The 27314-nt window shown below is 40.4% G+C and overlaps 1 protein-coding gene and 1 long non-coding RNA gene across 2 annotated transcripts in view; both read right to left on the reverse strand.

Moving 5' to 3' along the window:
* LOC109631102 (VPS10 domain-containing receptor SorCS1-like) overlaps nucleotides 1-14779 on the reverse strand; it is a 46404-nt gene extending 31625 nt beyond the window's left edge. Inside the window, exon 1 of the mRNA XM_020089703.2 lies at nucleotides 13944-14779. Coding sequence (XP_019945262.1) covers nucleotides 13944-14624 — 681 coding nt within the window. The 5' untranslated portion in view covers nucleotides 14625-14779. The remainder of the gene's footprint in view (nucleotides 1-13943) is intronic.
* A 6857-nt stretch (nucleotides 14780-21636) lies between these two features.
* Nucleotides 21637-27314, reverse strand: part of LOC138413625 (uncharacterized) — a 62620-nt gene continuing 56942 nt past the window's right edge. Inside the window, exon 3 of the long non-coding RNA XR_011246029.1 lies at nucleotides 21637-22487. This is a non-coding gene — a long non-coding RNA (uncharacterized lncRNA). The remainder of the gene's footprint in view (nucleotides 22488-27314) is intronic.

A 27314-nucleotide genomic window follows, 5' to 3' on the forward strand; every position in this document is an offset into this window, starting at 1 on the left:
CACATACACATGCTGCGTGCATACATGAGGCACTTGCAGGTGATTTGTGTACAACCCACTCCATCATTTGGCTTGAAAACAATTACAAGGACATTGCGTTTTTTCCTTTTAAAGACAGAAATGATTTAGACTTTTTTAACTGATATACTTCACTGGTACAACGACATAAAACACATTAACACTCTGATTCATTTATACAACACGCTGGTCTTCAATCATTCCATACTGAATATAGGCAACTCACTATCTGAGTCTCTTCATTCCACAGCCAATGAAAACTAATGATAAATCCTTTTTTTGTTGAAGGTACATCCAGAAACCCCTGTTGATTAGAGAGGGATTGATATGGATTTTTTTGTGGCTGATGCAGATAAATCAATATGAATGAATAAAACATTTCAGATATATCACCCAATATATTTAATATATATACTAATATGTACTGATACAGTTAAACCATAAACTTTATTATAAATATCTATGGAGAAAACAAAAATACAACCAATTATATGTTTTATACTGGTAAACATAAATACCAATATGCAGTATCTGGGAAAGGCTCCTATTGGCTAATTTTTATCTGCCAACTGTATATTGGTCAGGCTCCAGTTATGATATGAGCTTTTTATTACATACATCGTGTTATAGGGTTGTAAATAATGATTTCATTTTGCCTGTAAAATACTGAACGGTGGAAAATGCCCATCAGTTCCTCAAAGGTTAAAACAACATCTCTAACCATCTTATTTTGTTTAGCTAAACGTCCAAAATTCAAATATTATCTATTAACGATGCACAGTAAGGTAGCAAATCCTCAAAATTTAAGTTTGTAGCAAGTAGAGTTTTCCAAACTTTTATTAGAACAGCTGCTGATTAATGATCTGTGTATCTGTTCATCAATTAATTGTTTAAGTTCTAAAAACAGTTATTGAGTCACACATCCATTGTGCCAAAGAGATCTTACTGTATGTATGGTGCACATTTATCATCATATAACATTTTTTGTTTAATAAAACAACATATCTTTACCTGCATGATACACATTAAATATGTCATTATGTACCACACTGTGAAGTCTTCAAATAACCTCTTGCTGTCAAAAAAACGGCAATAAATATAAACCTTACAGTTGTGGTTTATTTCCTAATTATTCTGCCTCTTTTAGAAATAAGCTGACTGAGGAAACTCGGACTGTGCTCCCACTTTGTGCTGAATGTTTGAAACCTTTTATATGAGGCCCAGTTCACAGATAATCCACAGAGCTTGTTATAACTATGGTGCCGAATGTGTCCAGACTGGGTTGCAGAGATTTATGGCCTTCCAATAAAATGGCCTTTATACCTTCCAAAAGTCATACCCTCATGGACACTGTCATACACAATAAAACAACCTACAGCAGTCTGAAAATTAGGACAAATTAAACCCCCCCACCCCAACTCCACCCCCCTTCTGTATGGCAATTAACTTTATGCATTTACTTGGTAAAGATCCAGGATTACGGTCAGATGTGATTTGCATCCACCTTATTGCCGGCTGGAAAAGTGTCTTGTGCTGTGAGGGATGTTGAAAGTGAAGGTGAAGCTCTGTGGCTGTGGTTAACGCATCAATACAACGATACATTATTCACTTTGTAGATATTTCTGTGCGGAACAGGTGTTTGAAGTTCAGCATGTAACAAAAGCCATTAAACTGCTGTTTGAAACCGCAGGCTAAGGGCTCTTCTTTTCACCACCCACCGGATAATAGCATAACTTAGATAATAATGTCATATATGTATTAGCATACATCTCCCTTTGAATATCAACAAGGGGGCCACATTTGATGCCAGCTACCATGTAGCGCAGGGCCCATTAGACCGCAGCAGCACCAACTTATCTCCAAACTGGATTACTTGACATCCAAGAGCAAGCAAATTGATTTTTTAACCTGTAATCCTTTGTAAATCTTAAACCTTGGAGGTAAATGGACTCTGATGAGTTTGATCATTACGTATGAGAGAATGGAGGCTTAATGGCGACTTAGAGCGGCTTAAGGTGAAGAGATTACTGGTGTAAAACGACTGTGCTGGCTGAAGAGGAGAAAGGGTTGAGGAAGACGTATGAATAAAGCAGAAAAGGGGGTATTCTGCTCTTGAAGGATGAACAAATGGAAGGAGTGACAGAGTTTGCATTACAATTCATCCCCACCCGATGATCCAGCCTTATCAGCTGTTGAAATTAAGTTGCCTCATCAATAATACTGTCATCACATTAAGCCACAGCAATTAAACACATGGATGATTCCATGAAAGCAATTGTTACAGGAGCTACTGACTGGAATATTAATAATAAAGACCTATATGACATATTTAAAAAAACAGCAAAAACATAGCAACGTGTCTAAGATGTTTACATGACATTGCCCAGTGAAGGTTGGGTTAGGATGCTACACACATTTAAAGGGTCTGCTTAACCAAATCATCATGTGCTCTCAAGTCTACAATGGAGTATGAGGGTGTAGAAATAAATCTCATATTTCAAGAATAATGTTTTAAATGAGAAGAAACTCAAAATATTACACAAATATGAAGAGAACCCAAGGTTCACTCTGTCTGGATCCAAAATCTTGAGCAAATCTCATTATGATATTGTTGTGTTCTATTTCTGTGTGTATCGCACAGTCTAGATCCATGTACCTGACCATAGACTGTATATGGAGAAGGAAGACAGCTCCTCAAAAGTGGAGCCAAAGTGTCTCAATCACCCCCTGGTGGCTAGGTCATAAACCCTGCCTCCTAAAAAGTCAAAGTAGACAAAGTCAAAGTAGTCATCAAACATTTTTAAGATGGCCCTTTCTCTTTAAGTAGTTTCATATCACAACGATGTCTGCTCAAGTGTTTATTTTCCAGATATGTTTTAAGCTAAGTTTTAATTAGTCATTAAATGCTATAAAAACAGGGTGAAATGTCATGATTGACAGATGAGACTCACTCACGATTGGTCAATCATATGAATTGGTGTGACCTCGCTGCCACGGCTACATCCCCCTATCCCTTCTGCACAAACTGGCTCCAAACGCACACGATGGCATCCGATCCTGACACATACAGTATTACCCTTCCTATGATCCACAGACTCCGATGTAAACAAATTCCTTCAAGCTACACTTGGTTGAAAGTAATAAAAAAAGACATTGTGTGATAATCCAGAGTATGTTTGTAGAAATATAATTTTTTTTTAATTGCTTGGGTGAAGTAACCCTTTGACAATTAAAAAATCCACAGAGAAACAGAGCAGGACATTTAATCACCACTTGTTTTCCTTAAATCTACATTTCCTGATTTTTTTCTGCTAATTTGGAAGAAGCGCAGGGAGCTATAAACAACACTGACACATTATCACTTTATACAGTAAATATATGAAATGGCGAAGTGGTGTAAGCAAACCACTGCTAATTTACACATCCCGCAGACATGGAGCAACATTATCATTCATTCGGAGTCGGGTGACTAGGTACAATACTCGCTCTCCTTTTGGCTGCACTAACCCCTGAGGGAAATATCTGCTGAATGCTCCATCGTGTTCTCCAGATAGTCGCTACCTGTGTCCGTCTGCTGTTTGGTGCTGGGCAGGTAACGTACACTGAGGAGCTTTTTTCACACACAAAAAAACCCAGCTGGCATCTGCTGCATCTACAATGGTAAGACTGAAGCAAAACATTAGTTATGGGCCGTAAAACCAATATAATGAGCTGGAACTTCAAAACTCTTTGTCAAGTTGAGGGGAGATGGAGAATTGGGTGATAATTCACTCTGCGTTCATTTCCATGAGAGACAGCTTTCACACACAAGCAGTTCTGTGACATATGAAAAATGGTTATGGCAGGTTTAATTGTCAAGATTTGAAGTTCATTCCGGGCTCTAGAGGGGCGACGGCACAGCCAGGTCACATATGGGGCGCCCCCTTGAGCCCAACATCTTGACGCACATCCAGTCATGACGCAAGTGTCTTTGCTTGTTTCAGTCAGACACAGTTGTCACTATTCCTTCCAGTGGCCACATTTAAATAGCACATGCTCTTGCACCTCTCTGTGCTCCCACAGGCGTACTGGTCTTAATGTGGTCGGGATCATTGTTGGCGCATTGCTATCTTGAGACAGTGGAGAGCAATTGCACTTTTGAACACACACACAAACACACACACACACACACACACACACACACACACACACACACACACACGCACACACACACACACACACACAGAGAGAGAGAGGGAGAGGGAGAGGGAGAGGGAGAGAGAGAGAGAGAGAGAGAGAGAGAGAGAGAGAGAATGTTTCCTTGGCCAAGGAGCGTCCTCCCTTACTACTTGGCAAATCTGCGGTTATAATAAAGCAAAAAAGTGAAAGCATATCCGGTTTTTAAAGGGGATGGGCAATGGCAGTTTGATTGTTTTATTGCATGTTGTACCCAGAACACACCCACAACCAATAAAGAGACAGAGCACAACTCGCTTGAAGCATGCACCTGGCTCAGCAACTCATTTTCCACCTACTGAGAAGTGGATTGGAGACACCTTGGATACACTGGTGCCATGCTGTTTAGAACATGCAATTATTGTTAAAATAAAGCCCTGAGTGTGATGTTGATATTCACATGAGTGGTAACTGGTGACAGACAAACTAATTGGGGAGGAGAAGGGTGAGAACACCTGCCACAGAGGTGTTAACAGTGTGGCAGCTTTTCAGTGAAAAAAGAAAAAAGCTCGGAAATCAAATTCAAAGACCTTGAGGGCTGCTTTGAATCATTTTACACTTTTAATAAAGGAAGAATTATTTACATCGCATCATCTACAGCCCAGCAACTCACTGCACTGGAACAAAAGGCTGCAGGACAGCACATCGTCGTATGCGCTTCAATACCTCAGTGAGACACATAATGCACGGAGGCTTTTGTCTGCCACATCAATTTATATCACTTCATTAACAGAGGCAGCGTTTCCTCATAGACCAGATGTTGTGCTGAAGCTCGGTTGTTTGAAGTCAGAGATGGTGGCTCTCCAATGTATAGCAGGTCACTGCAATCATAAATTATAAAGTGACTTCACAATATCACACAAAATAAAGTATAAGTGAACTGATGAAACCTGATATGTAAATATGAGGAGGAGTGAACTCACACTGATTTAATGCTCTGAAGTTTTGGGGGAATGTGAATATAACATTTCCTGTCATCGTTTTAAGCCCGAAAGATTCAAAGTTTTAGGTGTTAAATGATGGATGAAGCATTAGTTTACCTTTATACATAGTATCGATCTGTGAACATCAAACCAGGAATGTAAATGGACAGCAAACACATTCTCCATGTTCCAGCTATAGCTCTCAAGCAGAAACAATAAGTGTCTGACTTTATTGGACTCCTCATGTTGAGACAATGACCCTGAGTGAAAGAAGCAGATCGGTTGGTAAGTCAAGTGAAACGGATTCCTCCATCAGGCCTGTACTCCCACATCATTTGTTTTTCACCACAAATGAAAGAGCGGGCTAGTTCAGCAGCTATGAGCTATGGCGGCCTGCTGGGCTTGGAAGCTTCAGCAGCGCGCGAGCAGGGGGGATGATCAATGCAGGAAAGATTAGAAAGCAAGTGGGTAGGTTTTTCAAACCAACCAAAAAACTTGCCACTGTGCAAGGATGTGTTTTTTTCTTCTGAACCCTTTTAAATCTTCAACTCTGTCGGGAAAATTTGGAAGCGCTAAGCGAGATGGTGAAAGATTGGTCGAGTGTTGACGAACTAAAAGCTCCCTGGACTCTTTAATACACTACACTTCATCTGACATAAATAAAGTGAAACAGCTGATATGATAAATATTCCGGGGAAGAATTTCTCTCATCCATATGTCTTATTAGTCTCACCAGCCGTGTTTGAAACCTCCTCTTTTGCCAAAATGCATCACTATAAATCCAAAGAGGAAACTTCAGTGAGTGAATCAAAGTTATGGTTTTGAATGTGGGGCTCTTTCTTGCACCGGCCAGATGGTGTAACTCATGTGAACAAGTAATGCAGGTGGCCACTGTAAAATGAGAGTGTTCTGAAACACTGAATGAGGCGGCGACCGAGCAACAGCCAGCGACGTTTCTGTGTCAGAGACGGACTGATGAAGCATTGACACACCAAGCAGAAGAGAATTCAAAAATATACTTGAAAGACTGTGATCATCTGACTGTTAGTTGTCAAGTCGATTTTCAAACCTTAGATTTTCTTAAATCTTTGCCAACACATTTCATTCCAGTGATCACAAAGAATTGCAAACACAAAGATGTGTCATGACAGAAATAAGGTAAGATCCTATTATACATTGTTCCAGCCAAATTCAATTTCTCCTGGTTTTTCGAATGAAATCTCTTTCCCTGAGTTTTATGGAATTTCTCCTCTATCAGACAGCACTCAGTGGAGAGGGAAGGAAACCCAGGGTAACACACACACACACACACACACACACACACACACACACACACACACACACACACACACACACACACACACACACACACACACACACACAACACTCCGCAGGATTTCAAGGCATTCAAGGAGAACTTCACCACAGGAAAGCTTGGTGGCTTGGCAGAGCTAAACTCAGCCTGCCTGTAGTTTCTATGCAGAGCCTCACGCTGAGCTTTAAAAACCCTCCACCCCTGTTTATCCATGCTATGTAAGCAATGCCACATTCACAAATATGTCCGCCAAATAAATTCTTTGTCTTTAAGTCGTCTCAGGTTGGATCGCTGTGGAAGAATTCCTATCATTATGTATTTCATGAATTTATTTATGTTTCTAGAGCAGCATGTGTGAGCTTCACTCCTTGAAACATCACCAGTACCCCCCTCCACCGCCTGTCCATCACAGCCACCTAGGAGAGAGGGGAGCAGCGGCCGCAGGGTTGTCTGAGTGTGTCAGCACAGCGATATGCTGGGAACTACATGAATCAGTGGCCAAAACGCTGGTGTTTGTGATGATATGCTGAGGAGGCAGAATCAAGGTGGGGGAGGTATGAGAAGATAAAATAATAAAAAGGGCTGGAAGAGCTACTGTGAATTAAACTATTGATCCGTTCTAAACCCAGAAAAAGGTAGAACACAGAGAGCCAGGAACGAACTGGTTTAATAACTTCCAACATGAACATAACAGTCAACTAAATTAGATATTGCTGCCATAAGGGAAAGAGGCAATTTGGAATATAATGGTCCCAATTTTCTTTTTGCTATAGGTTGGGACAGCAGGACATTTATATTGGGATTAATATAATCAGGAATCAATTATGAATTGCATAATAACAGTATACTTTGTAGCAAACCATATACAACATTTTAATTAGTTACTCTGTGTTTATCCTGTAGGTTTCAGTTGTGTCACCACAAAAGACACTTTAAGAAATCTGCATGTACAAAATCCTCCTTAGTTAAGGAATTGTAAAATGGTGTAATTTAAACAAATGTGTGTTATATAACACGTTAAAGACAAGCCAAGGTAATTGGCAATTCAAATAAAAAGTCATTAAATTCATATAAATGTAGCTTTGAACTTAGCTCTGGTTTATTTGGCTTATGTGTTTTGACATTTATTGATTTTTAGTTTGTGTACAACAGTTCTAACCACTGCACCACCATGCCTCACTTTAATCATCTTGTTAAGTAAGATGCATTAACACTGTTAGGTCAGTGTTATACTCAAAATAATATGAATTTTACATTATTAAAAGGTAAATTATTTAATGACAAATAGATAACAACCAGTTTAGGTGCTGTTTCCTCACGGCTGATGAGTCGTACTTCTGGCAGACGTACTGTGCTCACTGTGATTAAGAACTTCTTGTTCAGTGGTGTCTCTGGCAAAAATAAATAAATAAAAAACAGGAACCAGCAAGTTACAGAGAGAGAAGACACAACTTTCAAGTTCTTCAAACCCAGCAAGTTATTTTCGGAGAATATTTCAAGCCTTACTTTTACTGTAACTGTTTTTGTATACCCTAATTATGAATAATTTCCACAAGCTACTTTTAAATTGTATTTGACATTGTTGAAAACCATTATCTTTGCACATCACTCACTACTTTTAATTATCTTACCTCAAAGTAACATGTCTCCCATCTTGCCTTGATGGAATCGCTGTAACTTAGTTTAAAGCTAACTTTACACTGACAGTTTTGACAGTTCATCCATTAAGCCGCACGGCACAATGACTTAGCATTGACAGAATCAAAAGAAATTCTAGGAAATGACATCATGAAATGAGCTACATTTATCTTTTTCTCCATCCTGAAATAACCTCCATGCTGTTTGATCTTCAACTGATCATTTACTTCTGTTTCCCTCTGACAAGTGACACTGGCATTAGAAAACCTAAATATCTGTGGAAGTGCTTTCTTTAATGGCAGTTTTCTCGAGCACGTGTACTAAACGTATGGCAGCTGTTCGCTTTTCACAGGACGGTGCAGATTAATAATTGAATAAAACTGAATTATTTCAGTGATATGGGGGGAGATGTCTGCTGTGAATGGACAGAAGATGTAGCGACAGCTTGTTCATCTCACAGTACATACTCTTTGCATTCTAATGCAACATGCAGTACTGCAAGGGTTGTCAGCACCCTTTCATCAAAGGTATCACACTACTATATATGTAAAAAATATATGGAATTTTACAACACTTAAAGTGTCTTTAAAGGCCTTTCTTCAACTAAAATTGTTTTCTTTTCTGCTCACCCCAACCGGTCAAGGCAGATGTCCGCCCACACTAGTTCTGGTTTCTTCGAGTTAATGAAGGAGTTTTTTTTCTCTCCATAGTCACCAAAGTGGTTGCTCATTGTTAGAACTGTTGGGTTTCTCTACAATTTTGAAAGTTACAAATGAACACACAATCAAATAAACACATAATCATGATCTATCTATTACACACTGGACCTTTCAAGTAAGTAATGAACTGAGGAAGCCTCTTGATGATATCTAGAATTCAAAAAACTTAACCTGTAGAGTTTTGCTTCTACCCGCTGCTCAGTGAGGGAGAAGCAACCAAGATTTGGATGAAACTACTGAGAGTATACATGGCCCATCTCCAGCTTGCAGAGGCAGATGAGATATTCTACCAAGTCTCAGTGAGGCAGATGACGAGAAGCTACATGCCAACCTATCAAGCACAAGGTCTGTGAAGAGGAGGAAGCTCTCCGCTTGAATATGGAGGAGCTGAAATCACTACAAAACACGGACTTGAGCGCCCATGAGCAAGGAAATAAGTATGCACTGGCTGAAAGATAGAGGATCGAGCAGCTGTGTCTTGAGGTTGCTCAAGGCAGAGAAATATATCTTCCAATAGTAGAAGCTCTTTACTGGAGTAGGAGAAAGTCAACAAAGGTTCCACATACAGGGTCTTGAGAAGCCTGGAGGTGAGACCCAGCAAACCTTAACCATTGGTTGTTTATTCCAACCCTTTGACACGGCTCATAGGAAGTTGTGGAATTGGTTTTAAAAAGGAAATGAAACTTCATGCTTCTGAACACAATCATTTCTGTAAGATATCTATTTCCTGTGATATCTCTTAAATGTAACAGTGTGCTGCTTGTATGCTGTTTGTTCTATGGACATTTTTAAATGATCCAACATTATACATGTGAATTTTAAAACAGCTGGATCAAATGGAAACAAAAGAAGACAGATGTGTTCAAGGTCAAGGGGGCTGCAGCCTCTCCCAGCATGCACCTGGGCAGGACAGTCTGACAGTCTCACAGGGCTAACGCAGAATGACAAACACATTCAAACCCACTGGCAATCCTGACATCTTCACCCTACCTGCATGTCTTCGGACTGTGAGAGGAATCTAGAGCACCTGAATAAAACCCTTCCAGCACATGGAAGTCCTCTCTTCAAAAGAGAAAGTTCAAATTACTTAAAACATGTCATTCATTAAAATCAATTGAAATGCAACCCGTGTCTTATAATTAAATAATTTGTTGTATAATTAACATTATTCTGTTAATTTGAAATGCATATAACGTCACCGTAAAGTCGAGCAGACACTGTTCGGATGAAGCTGTAACTTAAACCCACAATATAACAACTTCTAAGCAATCAACTATCTCTTCGTCGACGATGCTGTGGTCTTGTTTCAGAAATCAAACTTTGGCTGAGAAGAAAGGCCAATTATAAGTGTGTAGCATGACTTTACACAACAGACAAAAATAAAAACTTACACAAATACAAAATGCAAACAGCAAAACCTTTAACTAATTTTGCCATTGATGCTGTTTGAATCCAAGATTCCTTTTCTTAGGGCGCCTTAGTCTGTGCGATGATTATTCTCTTAGCATTGCTATCTGGTTTTTGTCCGTTTTGCTTTTAATTATGAAATAATATATTGCTTTGTTACAATTTCTTTCATTGTTATGAAATCTTTGAAGCATGTCTGTTTATTGCTGAATTTTAATTGTTCACATGAAGTGAGAACTCACTAGATAATAACCCCATGAGCGAGAGTGGAAGCAGCACATTGTCTGAGTGCTCTTATGCATTTCTCTTTGTTTTTGTGTTGATTGAAACACTCACTAGTTTTAAAACTGTGATATTTAGATAGATAAATTAATTAATAAGTATAAAATCCACCATCTAGACTTCAGCTGCAAATGAATGACAAAATGAAATCTGAAACTGGACTAATTATCTAGACAAGCCAATATCAGCCTCAATTAATGTGTTTCAAAGGCTGTATGTATGAACCGACTGCTTTCCTTCAGGTGTTTTACTTTAAAGCAACTATCAGGCTGCAAAAACTGAAAAAAAACATTGCACGAGGCTGCACGCACTTTTGATTTCATGTATGACAAAGTCAACATGTGAGGCAGCCATCTGAAGTGTCAAGACGGAGCAGCACTTTCCCCCACAAACTGAGTCACAGTAACAAGCCAGGGGAGATATGACGTATATCTGAACAATGCAAGAATTCACCAACCCTCAAACCTTTTCTTCCCTCTTCATAGCAGATGTCCAATTAATCTACTTTACAAAATATATCAGCCTGTACGACAGGTCTACTGGTCTGTGCCTAGTTGTGTTCAACCTTTTTTAGATTCTGCCTGCACCTACACAGTGACAGAGGGTGTGGCATGTCGCAGAAGTGGGAACACACACAGAAACTGCCATCATCCTGGTAAAAATGACTCGAATCTAAGACAAATAACTGAACATCGGGTTTACAATGCTGACTGCTACTGATTAGAAACTTGTATTAGTGCTGTATGACTTGCTGATCCTTACACACAACCCCCAGGGTACTACCACTCTTTCAGTTTATGGTAGGAGTGCAACGGTTCTGAAACCAAGCCCGAAACAATGGTACAATCTCATAATGTCCACAAATCACAATACACACACCCTAAAATTATATGATTATGATTCTATCTAAAGCCGAGGCAAGCTGTGTACTTTATATCATACATTACAACAGTTCTTTTGTCCTCCATCTGCATGTGTCACATGACAACTTTGGTCCAATCATGATGAAGTAATCACGTTTGTGATAAAAGTTAGATACGTTTAATTTGCTCCAGATGGATAATAACTCTGAGACTGCCCCCAAACTAGACTGTGCATAAAGATGGATGAAATGACAGCTCCACAAAAGGGAAACCAAATAATCTTGATCGCCCCCTGGTAGCTGGCTACCGTATAGCTCATAATCCCTGCATCCTTCATGTTAATGAAAGGGACATGGACCAAACTGAAGATCACTTTAACCCATTTTAGGTTGTTCTTATTACACTGGTGTCTGTCCAGTGTACACTCTGGTTCCAAATGACATCAAAAGCCAAAGATGGCGGCACCGCACCATGGTTATGTTGGCTTTCTTTTTGTACAGTGGGAAGAAGTGGAAACGTGTAGGAACATTTTGATTTTGTGGCTCAAAATTAGTTTATTATAGGTAAAAATGCTTGGTGAGTGTTGAATGAATAAGAAGGATGGACACCACTTTCATGAGTGTATGCTAAATATTAAGCTAAATCTAGCATGTGATTAGCGTAAATAGCATAGCATAATGAAACAGAGGGAAACAGGTGAGGAAGCCAATAAACAGTCCCAGCATTCAAATGCCTCATAACACCACGACTTCTCTACGTGCACAGATTAAACACAGAATACGTTACAGCGAAAAATAGTCCACAATTTCATTTCATTTACAAACCCAAACAAAAAGCAAACGAATAGGCATATGAACTGATAATGAAAGTAACTGTTTGTTGCAGCTCTAAAAGACAAAATACTACTGCTCGGTCACAAGGACAAAAAGATTCGCTGTGCAAGCAGATCTCTGGCTCCTGAGATCCAGCACAAGACGACCAGCGCTCCTTTACATAAAAATATTGCCAGAGAGGAAATTTCAACCCACAGCCAAAAGAATTCATGCTTACATCTCAAGTAGGACATGCAGACAATGACACATTTCATTGGTCTCACTGAAATGTCTATTTGGGGACTACAAAAAATATAAATACTGCTGCTTGACTCCTTACCAAAACAATAAAAACGAGGGAGCATGTGAGTGTGGTTTTTAGTTTAAAGTTGTCATGGTTCCAAGTATCTTTTCGGATTGATTTTAAAGTCCCATTGCTTGTACATAGAGCACTTAATGGATGAGCTTGCATGGCAGACTCCCTGTTGTTTTAAGTGCCTTCACGTTCACTCATATCCTCCAGTGTGGGTTGCTGGGAGTTCAAAACCACAGACATGGGACGTTTCATTTTTTATGTTCTCAAACTGTGGACCACCAGTCCCCTGGATACAAGGAGGACGAGTTGGTTAGGTTTAAAAACAGCTTAAAAACTGATATTTCTGTTGGATTTCACCTCGTCATTTAACATGGGAAATTATTCTCTCTCTGTGGATATAGACTATTCAGTATATTATTATATTATTATTATTTTTCCACCTGTCTGCTGTATGATCCTGTACATATAACATCTGCTTAACTTTTATATCTGAGACCACAGTGCAGCAGTCACCGAGCTTTAGCTTATACCAAACCTTTATAGCGTCATTCATATTTTGTGCAAAGCGTAAAGCTCAGGCAAGAAGATCAGTGGCTTTTATTGATCTAATTTATTAACTGATGTATGCCTATAGCCAACTGCCAACGCACAATGTGCCTTTCAGTGAGTGCATATGAACGAGTGATGTGAGTGGAAGAGAGAGTGACGGAGATACGAGAAGACAGAACTCCCTTTAAACTCTATATACAGAACACTGCATTTATATATTTTTTTTCTCATTTATTTTCTTTAAACTGCAGAATCATCACATCAGCGAATTTAGCAAAGATGGTGTGTGTGTGTGTGTGTGTGTGTGGTGGTGGTGGTGGTGGTGGTGGTGGTGTGGGGGGGGGGGGGGGGGGGGGGGCTTGTATTGTGGGGACCTAAATATCTTGATAGTCTTTATGAGGACAAAAAAAGTCCTCATAACAAATCATTACATCAATAAAGGTTTTGGGTGAAGTGTGTGTGTGTGTGTGTGTGTGTGTGTGTGTTTTAGGAACCTGCATCTCTGACTTTTCAGTCTTTATGGGGACTTGCTTTGTCCCCATTACAAATTATTAAATCATCAAGGGGTGTGTATGTATGTGTGTGTGTGTGTGTGTGTGTGTGTGTGTGTAATTCACAGTCAAAACTTAACCGTATGTGTGCGTGTACATTGTGGGGACCTACATGTCTTTACGGCCCTCAAGGGGACAAATTAAGTCCCCATAACAAATCACTAAATCATCAGGTCTTTTGTGAGGTGTGCGTGTAGGTGTGTTTGATTCACAGTCAAGACCTAATCTTCAATTTCCTTAAAATAACCGCACAAAGACATGTGAGTGAACCCTATAACCACACTGCGTCAAACCAGCTTCGTGCGTAAAACCTGGCGCACATCTAAAAAACTTACGCTGCTGTTTTGTCCGGACCAGTGCACCATCGCCTGATTGTGAGCCGTGTCCCCGCTCAGTGCAAATGTGGAACTTGTGAGCTGGAACTCCTCCTGGTCCGAAAACGAACCCTCGTCCTCGCCCTGGGGTCTGAAGCCGGACCAAGTCTCTGCTGCGCTCCTCCGCGTCCGTTTCCAACCGGCCACATCCTCGTCCACCGTCACGTCAACCTGCTCCACGTCCTCTCCGTACAAGCGTTGAGCATCCCCGGTGTTATTTTCGGTTGTGTCATCAGGAAAGGGATCAATAAACACTTCCGAGTGGGAAAGTTTGTGTTGCTCGCATGACGCGTCCTTCTGGGTGCAACTTGTTTTATTTCCCCCTGACCGTGCCTCTACTTTGGAACTTTCTCCGCTCGTGGTTAATCCCGCAACGTTGTGCTTTTCATCCCCGGCGACGGTGACTGTGGCGCCCGGGGACCGCGCGTAAAATCCACCGACTTCCTCCGCCGGTGCCTCGCCAAAATGATCAAAATCCAGCGTCGAGAGTTCCCGGGGAAACGCAGCGACGAGCGGCAGCTGACACGAGGGAATGCACCTCACCTCCGCTTTTGTTCCGCCCAGGATGGAAGTTAGGGTGAAGAGCCAGATCCACTCGTAGAAAAGGATGAAAAGGCAGTGACCGAGGCGCGTCTCCATCATACGTTATTTCCCGATGTTTAAAAACATACCATTCTCACTCGGGAGCGCGTGTCCGTCATCACCTGGCAAAGTGGAGTCCGTGAATGCACTGTGGGGAGGAGGTGCAGCAGCGCGCGGACAAGTGCTCCAAAGTACTGATGCAAACGATGCATCAGAGGAGGAGCTGGAGGCTGAATCCTGCAAGAGAGGGGAGAGAGGGGCCCACATCTCAACCTGGAGGGGGGGGGGGGGGGGGGGGGGGGGGACACAGCAACTGTTAATTTAGTTATTTTCCAGAAGAGAAACATTCTCCCCTTGGGGTCCTGCTTCTGTTTTAAATCATCTCTGCACATCACGTCACTATCTGACCATCATCATCACTGCAGCTGCCAACTCTTTATTGAGCTTGGTGAATACAGTTTTAATCATGGCACACAGAATCATCGAAACCTCAACTTATATTTATCCTTTCAGCGCAATTTAAGTTTTTTAATCTCACTTTATTTTACCTCCAGCTGTTTTTGTTTTAGTTGATTCATTTGTTTTAATTGATTCATTTGCTCTAAATTAAAATACTGTCTTTATTCCTATGGCTTTTTACTTTGGCTCTTGCTATTCTACTTTTACTCTTATTTATTTACGTTTTCCGAGTGTTTTGTGTACTCGGCTGTATTGTAGATGAGGTCTCTACCTCTGGGAGTTAAAATAAAGGTTGAATGAATGAACAAATTAAAAACATTGATAAATATGCGTTGGATTAAAACAGCCTAATAAAGGTTTTCAGATGTTAGCACCCCCTGAGAAGAGACATTATTGGGTCTGCCTCTTCTTGTCTTTGTGAGGAAATGTTCCTGACGGGGGCTTTATAGAAGGCACAATGAGCCTTTGCATTTTCCATTACTGCAGGCCTTGGTAATCAATTAACAGGATGTCCTGCGTTCACTGTCAATTATGCCATGCAGGTAATGACTCTGTTGCGGACCCGCCTGCAAAATGGCCTGGAAATTGTTTTACTTTGGCCGCGCCGTATGCTGTACAATCCATTTAACACAGGTTAATGGATAAAAAAAGCATATTGCTCAAATTTTTGCTTCTGTTTTTGTGCCTTGTTTCAGGTTAATGCAGGTTGTCTGGTAAAATAATGAAAGGGATTCAAACCAGATGTGGGCAAGAAGTCATTTATCAACCTCGTATATGGTTTTCAGTTGTATATATAGGCACTGAGGGGTATGCAGATGCATGGCAATAATCGAGAAGTCATTACTGCCATGCATCGCAGACACCCTTGAATATGTTGTTATATTTCTCTATACTTTGGGCTTTGTTCCAGTCAGCTAATGGTAAACCATTAGGAGGACTAGAGCCTGTCCAAACCCTGTGATTAGATTCTGTTTCTGGGCAACATTTCGTCAATAGGATGAGGATGCTGTTGACTGGTGACTGATGCTGAAGAGACTGCTTATATTGAGCTGTGTCCTCCCCATCGCTCCAAGCTGGGACGTGATCCTGTTCCACATACGGGTCAACTGCACAGACTCGTCTTTCATTGGCAGCCATTAGTGATGCAGTGAGCAAGAGCTGTCTCAATCTGTTTCAGTTAGCCCCCACCAGACAAGGGGAAACCAGTCTATAATGCAGATTGATGGCTGACTGAGAATTTCAATCATGGAGAACAATGGCTAAAAAGCTTAGGTCTTGACTGTAATGCAGACCTAAAGCTCTGTCCAACTAATACAATGCAGAGGACCTAGAAAGTGAAGCCTGTGTGTGGCACATATTCAACTTTTTACATGTATTTTTTACTCACTGCTGTCAGGGATGCATCTGCACTGACACTGTGGAATGATCATAATGGATTTTTGTCTGAACTGTCGGCTTAGGTTAGACATGGATGGTTGTGCACAAGTGGTTCGTGCTGTGTGTAGCTGGTTTTCTAATTTGTCTTTTTATGTCTTTGATAGAAAAATATATTTTCACAGATGGATGCAACTAACTAATTATTATAAAAATAAAAATCTTCTCTTTTTATTTTCTTGTGTAACAAACTAATTGTTTTTAAATTCAGATTCCCAGGGACAAAGGTGAAATTGTCAAAGTTGTTGCTTTATCAAGAAAAACTGCCCAGAAATATTAAATTCATGAGAATATAAATGAAGGAAAAGGATCATAAAGAATTGGACTTGCATGAAAAATTACCTCAGCAATTAATCACCTAGTTGCAGATACATTTTCATTTGATTGACTGATCAAATAGTTGATTGAAACTCATTGAAACTCAGGACGAAACTCCAGTTAAGATATTAGATTCCTGAGTGAAGCCACAGTGGGAGGATGAAGATATGTAAACATCATCGTGTGTAAAAGCGTTAGGGTCAGGGGGGGTTCAAGCACAAAGAGCTCTTGGCCAGCCTTCCCTCATCATCAAACTGAATCTCCACCTATCCACTGCGAGGTATAAGGTTCAAACTTTCCTCTACATTATTTCAACTGAGGAATATTTAAACAGCCTCACCCATGTTCTCTCTCTCTCTGCTGTCTTTGCAGTTTATGCTTCTCACAGCTTCACCCCTCCACCGCCAGGGTCAAGGCCTCATCTAAGGCTCCCATGGGGATATCCGGCTGGCTGCTATTCACAAGTCTCTATCTCTGTACATCAATCAATGGGTTCAACATCAAAGTCTTATTCCCCCCACCAAGGATGTTATTTCTTTGTTTTGGTGAAAGGAAGGGCTTACGATACGGGTCAGGCAAGAACACATTACATTTTGGTGCGGATCGAAATAATTGGACAGATCCAGGAATTTTGTTTGAATTTTCCCGTCTGCACATACATGCATCTCTCTCATGCAACGACGGATTTTGACTGACACAGACTGAGGGGTGAACAATAAGACCTCACGTGAGAGAGAGAACTGTATTGCATGTCACTTGCGGGTACGCAACAACTGCAACTGATATGAGGTCTGACTGTCTGCAGGGATGGTAACAATTTTTTGGATAATAATGTGAGCGAGCATGCAGCAAATAGCGCTGTAATGCAGCTATAAAGCAAAACACCATGATAGAGATCGCTTATGTTATTATGATGCATCTTTTTAACATTATGAAACTGGTGGGACAAATCAAAACATGGCGAGCAGCCAAAGTTAATTCTAATTAATGAAAAACACTCTTTGACACGATGAGATAGGGCATTAGCCTTGATGGAGGTATAGGCGCTCTCACAGTACCCTTCTAGACTTTGAGCATGTTTTTCCTGACTGAAATTTATTTTCTAAAAAATATATAAATAGGCTGAGAGCTTCAAAATCACATGTTAAAATAAAAATAGATACATGAAATTCAGCAGACTTTGGTAGGACTTAAGTGTGTGTATGTGGGGGGTCTTTCTGATATGTTCACAGACTTTAAATTTCATTTTGATCGGTGACAGATTTCAGCACGGATATCTTATAGCACATTTGTGTGCACAACATGGCCGCTGAGTGGAATTATTGTCTTTCCACAGACAAGATTGCTGCTTTCCCGCCTGTCACACAGACTGAATACAAACTGTGCCATGCTCCCTGAGCTCATACTCCTATGATGGGACCTTGTGAGCAGACAGTGTGACAAGCACACAAAGGAGCGAGACAACAGCGATCCATGTTGGAGGATTATTCGCTGCTTCTAATTAAATTGGACTCAGTGGTAGAAGAAAGGAGGACAGTGTAGCATTTATACCAGCCTCTATTTTTTTTTAGACCTTTTCCACATTGATGTCTGGTTCACTTTCACAACCACCCTGATTACTGCAGTACTCATAACATTTTAAAAAGGACCAAAAGACACTGCAGACATTAGTCATGCATAGCACATTGTGTAACACTTCAGCTCCTCCTAAAAAGCTAACATCTGCCTTCAGTGCAGCTTGGCATTGAGTATAAGAAGCAATATGTGTGTATGACAAAAGCCGCAGAAAAGGTATCTTCTTTTATTCCTGCGTGCAAATGTTACTTGTACCCACCCCTCCTCTTCAAAAAATGAAACAGAAAATGTGAAACTAATGTGAAGGTTTTCGTAATTTGGCCTCTTGCAGACAAGTTAAATAAATATTCGTGCTGAGGAAGCAGTCGATCAATTAAACAATGGACACCTGAGACATCCACTTCAATTAGTGCTGAACACACCTCTGGGGCACCTGGAGAGAAAATGGCCTTCCCAAATGATGATGTCAATTACGTTATCGAGAGATATGGTGAGATGTAATACACGTTAACTTCTCTGTGTCCATGTGATGTCTCAAATCCTTCAGCTATCTTGCACATATGTGATACGGTCTGATGTGTTGTCGGTGAAATGACAATATGCGACTCTGACATTTGTTTTATTTATTTTTGATTCACTCTATCACATAAGGTTTGACTAAAAAACATTTAATTCAGCACAGATTCAGGAATAAGTGAGGTGAGTTTCCCCACTGAAGGACTTCTTCGCCTTTATGTAAATCTCCATTCTTCCTAATGTTTCACTTAACCTTCAGTGTTCACAATTCAATGCTGCTCAGAACATCAACAGCAGCTTAATATGAACACAAATTTACATGAATCCACATTTTATTCACACAATGGGAAAAAGCGTTAGGAGGTTAATGTTTTTGAGCAACAGGGCAAAAGTTTTTCCTCATTTCAGTCCTGCCGAGGGGGTAAAATGCACTAATTTTAAACTAAAGTGGAAATTTGTGTCATAGGTCTGAGCACATAATTTAAGGAAATTAAACTATGGCATGGGGCACCATGCAGGTTCGGGTTTGTTTTTTCTATTCATGTGTAAAATTTTAATCTTATATAAACTGGGTTGTTTGATTGGAAATTATTTTCACTTTTTTTTTATGTAGAGCTTCAAATTACATTTAGAAACAACTTATGAGACTAAAGCAGCTTAAAATAAGCATTAAACAGAGAAACTGAGGATCTTGTTTACAGTTGCAATGGTTTTAACTGCTAATTTGTATTTATACCACAATGCCGTCTGGAGTTGCAGACTCTACAGGTGCCAACACCAAACAGCAGCTGCTGCATTTGTAGAGAACTTTAGAATCCACTGTGTGCACTGCCTTTTTTTTTTTTATTTGGTGGGGTTTATATACACATCACTGCCGATTGGGCCACACCACTGACATACCCACCAAATGAGAGCAAACGCACCTTGAAGCCCTTTGCTCATCGTTTTGAGCAAACATGTCAAAGCATAGCGAAAGCATTGGGAGATTGAATGTGCCGGCAAGCAAGCCATATATCTGTTTCCCCTGTTTACAGTCTTTGTGCTAAGCCAAACTAACCACCTGCTGACAGTAGCAGACACAAGAGTGGTATCTATCATGTTGTGTAACTCTAGCAAGATCAGCTTCTCCCCCAAATTGACAAATCCTTCCTGTGAACTGGGTTTACACACTCTTTGGTGGCAGCTTAGCTTTGGCACCCGCATGCTCCTCTCATGTTTCTCAATGCCGAGCAGTTGTCGTCTAGTCCCTCGTTTCTCGGACTTAATTAGTCATGGAGAGACACATGTGAGAAAAAACAGATAAGGTCATTTTTGTTGTTTAGCATACAGATAGGAACTTTAGGACACAGATCACTAGCTTAATGTGCTGGCCAGGAACCACTAATGAGGTCAGCACAGCCTCTCCTTACTGGTCTAAAGGCCACAGCAAACTTAAAAACTCTGAACTTTGCACAATAACAAGGGAGCTGGGAGGGGGTGGGAACTCCCACACAGTGCATCAGTAATTCACAAAGTGAAGTATTTCATCCTGCAGAAGACCCCTCTTATTTTCAGGAATGTCATTTTTGAGTTCTATGAAGCAGCTGGAGAGAGAGACATCCTTCCAGACATCAATTATTAACCAAAGCTTATATCACAACCTCACAGATCAAAACAGCAAGCTCGTGAGATACTAGAGGGCATCTCATATATTTAGCGCTGCCAGAAAAACACAAACCTAAGACAGAAAGGTTAGGTGTTTGAAATCTGACGCAAGCTCACGAGTCTTTGTAATTTCCCTGACAGGTACATGATATGGCAGAGGAACACTGTAGGGTATGCAAGTCTATCTTTGTACTTCTCCATCAGACGCAGAGGATTTTGCACCGCCACAGAATAGGGTTCCTGTGAAAATGAATATTTTATGATATTGCTACCAGGCTATAATTGGTAGGATATGAGTAGATTTGCATTCCAAACTGCTTCTTGTGCAAAAAAAATCATCATTACCAACCTTAGATGAGTCATAATGCACAAAGCAGTCCAAAAACATGTGGCATGGTGTTTCCTATCATCTCCCCTGTGGTTAAAAACCACAAGACAGGTAAAAATATTTACCCTGGGTTAAAAGCCTGATTCATTACAGCCACTTTAAGCACTGTGATGATTTTATAGTAGGTGTGATTCATTCTGCCGAATGCTACCATGATGATTAAAAAGACCCGCCCACCCCCATGTGGGTGTTTCTAATAACGATGCTGTTGCCATAGCACTGTTTGTATATTTCCCGCTGATGACAAATAAATAATTATCTATTTTTAGATTTTTCTTGTCAATGCACTGAACTGAGTGAACATTTATCTAATGTTTTTTGGCAGCTTCGCATTGGTAGTTATGGGCATCTCTTAGCTAAGGTAGTGGTCTTGTCCTGTTCTGAACTGTTGCAAAACAAAGACATTAGGGCTGAAATGAATAATGTAGAGTCATTTCTCAGTAAAAAGTCTGGACACTTGCCTCCAGGGGGGCTGCGTCACTCTCCAAACCTCTGTAACCTATATTTGTTTGAGTGGGTTTTAACAGCCCATCGGGGAGCACAGCTTTCCAATACAACAAGCTCGCAACGTTAAAACAGATGATTCATCTTTGTTCTTGTGCTGCGATGCGTAAATGTGATACAGTACCCACACAACATACTGAAGTTATGGTTTTTGTTATAGGGACAAATAAAAACAATAGAACCCAAACTATATGTTTTTTTATGGGGCTTGGCCAATACCAATATTAGGGAGTAAAAGAAATCTGAATTTTTGAAAAATAAATTGTCAATGATTCCTAAGATGTTGATATCAAACCCTTAAATGCAATTGTGGCTTGATATTTTATAGTCTAAACATAACATGTATTATAAATAAGTATAAATACAAAGAAAACATGAAATACAACAAAATGTATTGGACCAAATTTCTTTTACATAATATAGAAACATAAATTCAAATATTTTCTGCTTGTAAACATCTGTAAACTTTGTTTTGATAAAATCTAAAAATGTAATAATAACAAACTAGAATTTGTTATGGATACACTTTGACACAATTTCCAACAGCCAATTCATTTTTCTACATTGTTGATTCTGTAAAATGAAATTTTTCCTATCTGTACATTTCTGCAAACATAAAGCTTGGTACCGACATGTCCATGAAGAGCTCATATAGGCTAGATTTTATTGGTCCAGTGACAAATGGGTCAGGCTCTAATGGAAAGTGTTGTATAACAGAATCCTATTTGTATCTTTAGAAAGTTTCCTCTGCATTCCATAGCTTGTTCCAAAGGAACTGTGACTCCACTGTGTGACACCAACAAACTACAACCACCTCAGGTGCTCAATGCTGATTTGCATTTTGTATCAAGTTCCTTGGTCCGGTGCCAGCATGAGCATAAAAAGCTCTGCTCCCCAGATATGGAGGCCTTGATTGAAACTGTAGGCAGTGAGGAGGCTCTCGCTGCGTGCTCTCTATATAGAGAGCTCATTAGTTGGAGAGACCTGTGTGCTTTGTTGCAAGTCTGCAGAGTCAGCGAGGGAGCCACTCATCATTCCACACAATCCAGACTCCTGCACATCTGGTCTGGCAGCTTCAGGGTGACCTGCACACGAACACACACGAAGACACACACGAACACACACAAACACACACACATGAACGCACATGCAAATGTAGGCAGAGGCAAACATAAACATTCACAAGAGCACAAAAAGTATGCTGCTCCCCGAATGCACATAACCTCCTGGCTGATCAGGCATGCATTGTGAGGACAGAGCTCCGAGGCTGAATAATACTGATGTAAAATATTGTACGTATCCTCTACAGCCTCCCACCCCCACACCTCCACATAGCTGCTGTCCTGTCCCGTCTCGCCTGTGATTTACTGGTCATTTTACACCCAGCTGAGGTGGCCACCCCCAGCGCTGACCCTGCACTGCAGCTCAGAGACGCAGGTACAGCATTTGGCAGCACTATCCCCAACAATCCCCAAGCAGAGATTGCAACTGTGCTGTCAATCAATTTATGAAGGTTTTTATTCAGCGGCTTGAAGGTCTAAAACGCTTCTTTCATATAGGTCAGTCCCTTCACTGCTATTCCCAATTCTCAGTGATACAGCGGGACGGTCTGCAGTGCAGCATGCTTTACTAAAATCTTGCTGCAAGTGTGTGTGCTCATTTTCACAATGCTTTGGCTTTGAGAATCTGCCAGAGGTATTCAGAAGGATACAGGTGAAGATCACGAAATGCATTTGAATAAAGAGATAATGAAATAAATCTATTCCACAGCGAGGGAGAAGGCATGCCTCTATTTAGAACATGTCAGTGTTTGCTCGATCGACTTTTATCTAGCTACGTCACTACAAAAACGCTGTGTGGAAATGGTTGACTGAGAAAACTGAGAACAATAGTGTGGTAGGCCACATATCGACTCTCAGTATCAGTATAAAAGAAATATACTTTCTGGACCCGCAGCTGCCATTTCCAGAGACAAAATCAATGCAGTTCATTGGAGCAGCTTTCACATAATGGCACCCACAGAGAGCTGCCATTTAAGATTAAAGCCACCATTAGAAATCAATACGTTTGAGTCTTTTCACTTCCGATGCCACAGGCAAGATGTGACAGTGGCCCCCTCGTAGCATTGCCCAGGAGGTATGATGAGGTCACCTGGTGTGAATGGAAGAAATCGTTCTCCTCTTTCAAGCACTGAGAAAATACTAATGATATTCTTGACACTATGATGCCATGTGGGGGTTCTGAGTGCAGCTTCCCATCGACATCAGTCCTGATCACTAACAGCTCTCGAATCTTATTGTTTTCCAAGTTGATGTCTTCGTCACTACTTGTATAGCATCTCTTTTTCATGTTGAGATTTTAGTTTTGCGACCATCCGGTGTGAGAAACGTAATCGTCATCCTCCGCACATTATCCAGCTGTATTCTCACATGGGCTCATTGAGACGTTCTCTGGAGGTTTTGGGGGCTGGCAGTAAAAAACTGGAGAGTGTCTGCACTAACTGACTCGGACATTTGTGTCCTCTATACAGACACTTTTCAGGTTTATCCGGAGTTCAGTGCATGTCTGAAAGCAGCTTGCATGTTTCCCCTTTCCCTCGCTTTACTGAGAGAATTTGAGGAAATAAAGAATCTGGGAAAAAACATTCTGTTAGGCTTTGAGGATAATGTGATCAAACAACTCAACATAACCTAATGTAGCTTATACTCAGCTCTACTTTATAGGTTCTGCTGCTACAGTGAAACAATGAACAATCTGAAAAGCTCTGAGGCTTGTAGAAGATAAAGTGGGATGTGTTTTATTAACCTTGTCTCCTGGAAGCAGACAGAAAACCTCAAATTCCCTCATTACTTAGCTAAAACTCAGCTAACTTGGTTTGCTACTGCTATACAATGCTATTTCCTCGTGTTGCCTCACACTCCTCAATCAGAAGGTATGGTCTAATTATCCTGTTTGAAGCAAAAAGTTTGACATGTTGGGAATAACTCACTTTCTTGCAGAGGGTAAGATGAGATTGTGAAATGTCTGCATGCTGCTGAAAGATGATGCGATCACCTGCAGTCAACCTTGCTACGCTGACTGGACAGTACGGTTTCCACTCTCTCCAGTCATTCCTTCATTTTATTTTCTAAAGAAAATGTAGGAAAAGGAAAGGAGCCTGTATTGTACGACTAACTCTCTCAGATCTTGGCTCAAAGAAAGAATTAACCTCAAAATCACCCACATTTTGCAGAGTTTCTTGGCGCTAGACATGGAGTTTTTGTATAAATAATAAACTTTAAATGATTAACATAACATACACTTCACGTAAGGCAAGTTTGTGAGATCTGTGAAATCACTGGATTCCATTATTCATCCACACATTTCTCATCGCCTCCTTCATATCAGATAATAATAAATGTAGCAGCTGCACTTCCAGGAAACAATAGCACCAATCTTACATTTCTTTTCTTGGTCTCCCCATTGCAGAAAATGTCTTCCTGCTTTTGGCTAAGCTGCACAGGTCTCCCACCAGCTTACAAGAGGCAAGGTGTGATTTGTGACCAGGCTCCATTATCTGGCAGCAGATAGAAATTTCAGGAGGGGCGTTTAAGCAGCTTGAACAGATGTGTTGTAAGGATTAGGCCACCTTTGATCTAACATATCCAATCAATCATCACAATACTTCTCTTCATGTAGTTTTCGAGAATATTATCAATATCATCCTTTTTAGACACAGACAGCAACTTCTGATAAGCTTTAACAACTGTAAATTGTATTCCATGCCTGTCACAACAACTCTTCAGAAAACTGCTAATTGGGAAGACTCAGTCTGTTCACAGTAGCCAAGGAGAGAAATAAAAAGACATAGAAAATAAGAAAAGTGCGAGACTTCGACGTCCCAAGCTCAACTGTCATAGCACAAGTGCCGCTACTCCGCTGAGATTTGCCTCTGTGAAAGGCGCACACACAAAGGCTTGCAGCTCCTCAGTCAAGTTTTATCGGAGGTGTGAGAGAAGAAGAGAGTTGCCATCAGTAACGTATTCACACACCTTATGCAGGTTCAAATTAATGTGTTAGGAGTTAACTGTGACGTCAATAGACTCTCTATTTATGGAAGCATCAGTATTCGGTGTTGGAGTGATGACACAGATACTTAATTTAACTGCATGATCTGATCATCCTCCAACTTCACTCCTGATATACTTTGTTGTGAAAAGACTGAAATAAGAAACACGCCAAAAATGAGGTACGAGCATCTCACATGGGATGCCATCAGAGTTCAGCAGTTGCTTAGAACATTTTTGATGTGACGGCATTGGAAATATTGTTGGCATCAAAGCTGTAAATTATGGGGCAAACTCCCCCTGATAATGAATTTCAGCTTTATTGTTTTCACAAATTTCCACCATGCATTTGTCAACGCTAAAACTATACAGAGGCACATGTGACGTCTTTAAATGCAACATCAAAGATGCATCTATTACTGTTCAGTTCCTAAATCAAAGACCAGAATCTTGTCTGAAATACAGACAGGAATCTTCAAGGACCAGTTCGCTGGGGGCTTTTGTATAAGAAGGTTGCGCTACATGCAGCAGAGTATGACTTTGAAGTAGCCATTTGACATTGCATTGAAAATACTCTTCAACTCCATAACTGTAGTGAATAGCTGCCTCAGACATGCACTGAAGTATAGTCACTTTCTTAAAATTTTCCAGAGGGGCTGTATGTGATAAAGCAAATGTCTGATGTCAGTTGCTATGGATGTTTTCTGGAACGTTTCCTGCCATCCACCGGGTAATATGTCTGAAAAATGTACAAATGAGGTGAGATTACAGCTGGAAAATGTAGGGAAATTTCACAGCGAGCGAGTTGCTGTTTTAATTACATTTCTAACATGAGACAGACACAAAACTGGAAGACTACAACGTATATTCCAGTATTAAAATGCGGCCCCATAGATGATGCCTATGAAGAGGTAAACTTGGAGAGACAATGAGATTTGAGAGCTCTTAGTGATAAGAGCTGATGCTAGGTGATCGTGTGATTTCCGCAGCAGAATTTATACGTCATGTCATGCCCTCCTGCTGCACAACGCAGACGCCACCCCTCACATTCTCAAAAATTGTCTTGCTCCTGTTGTGAAAGCATCTGACTAAAGATGAAAGCCAAATTACAAGTATGAAAACAGAGGGTTAGCATGAAATAAGTTTGCTTAGGTCTGATAGAAACAAGAATCAGATCTCAGCATAAGAGCCCGTCAGATAAGGTTACTGGAGACTTGCCAACCTTTCTTGTATGTTTTATGAAAAAGGGACCTCTGACTGCACCAAGAAATATAGAGTGTGTGTTTTCCAACTTTTAATGTGAAATGAAATGATTAAAGACAACATGTCTGAACTCTCCATTCTGAAAGGAGCTGAAACTTTTATGAGCACCATCCAGTTTTTTGAAGCCTGACGTAGCAATCCAAGCTTTCTCTGTGGCACACTTTTCAGAATTTATAAATAAATTATGACGTTCACATGTGTGTGCTTAAGCAACAAAAAGAAACACTGTCTGTCTTGTTCTACAATGATTTCAAATGAATCCTTTGTGAGGAAAAAAAGACACAAACAAAGTTGTCAAAGTCACTTTGAAAGTGCTTGGATCTGTGAGTCGCCTATGCTGCGCTGATTTAAAGAACTGAAACAAAAGTGAAGTTTCTTAATGTTCTGGTCTCATTATTTTTCTAAATTAGAGCCGTAATGACGGTTTAATTACGTCTTGATGCAGTCAAAATTGATTCATTTGTTTGTTAGATTCCAGGCCCTTGGTGTTTTTGATAAAGTCTTTTAAAAATGGGTAAGTCATTAATTTTGCTCGGATAGATATTAGTCACAGCAGCTGTCACACACTGTAAGTAATGACGGACAATAACAAGGCTAATATGA

Source organism: Paralichthys olivaceus, chromosome 14, assembly GCF_024713975.1.
Source record: "Paralichthys olivaceus isolate ysfri-2021 chromosome 14, ASM2471397v2, whole genome shotgun sequence".
NCBI classification, from domain to species: domain Eukaryota; kingdom Metazoa; phylum Chordata; class Actinopteri; order Pleuronectiformes; family Paralichthyidae; genus Paralichthys; species Paralichthys olivaceus.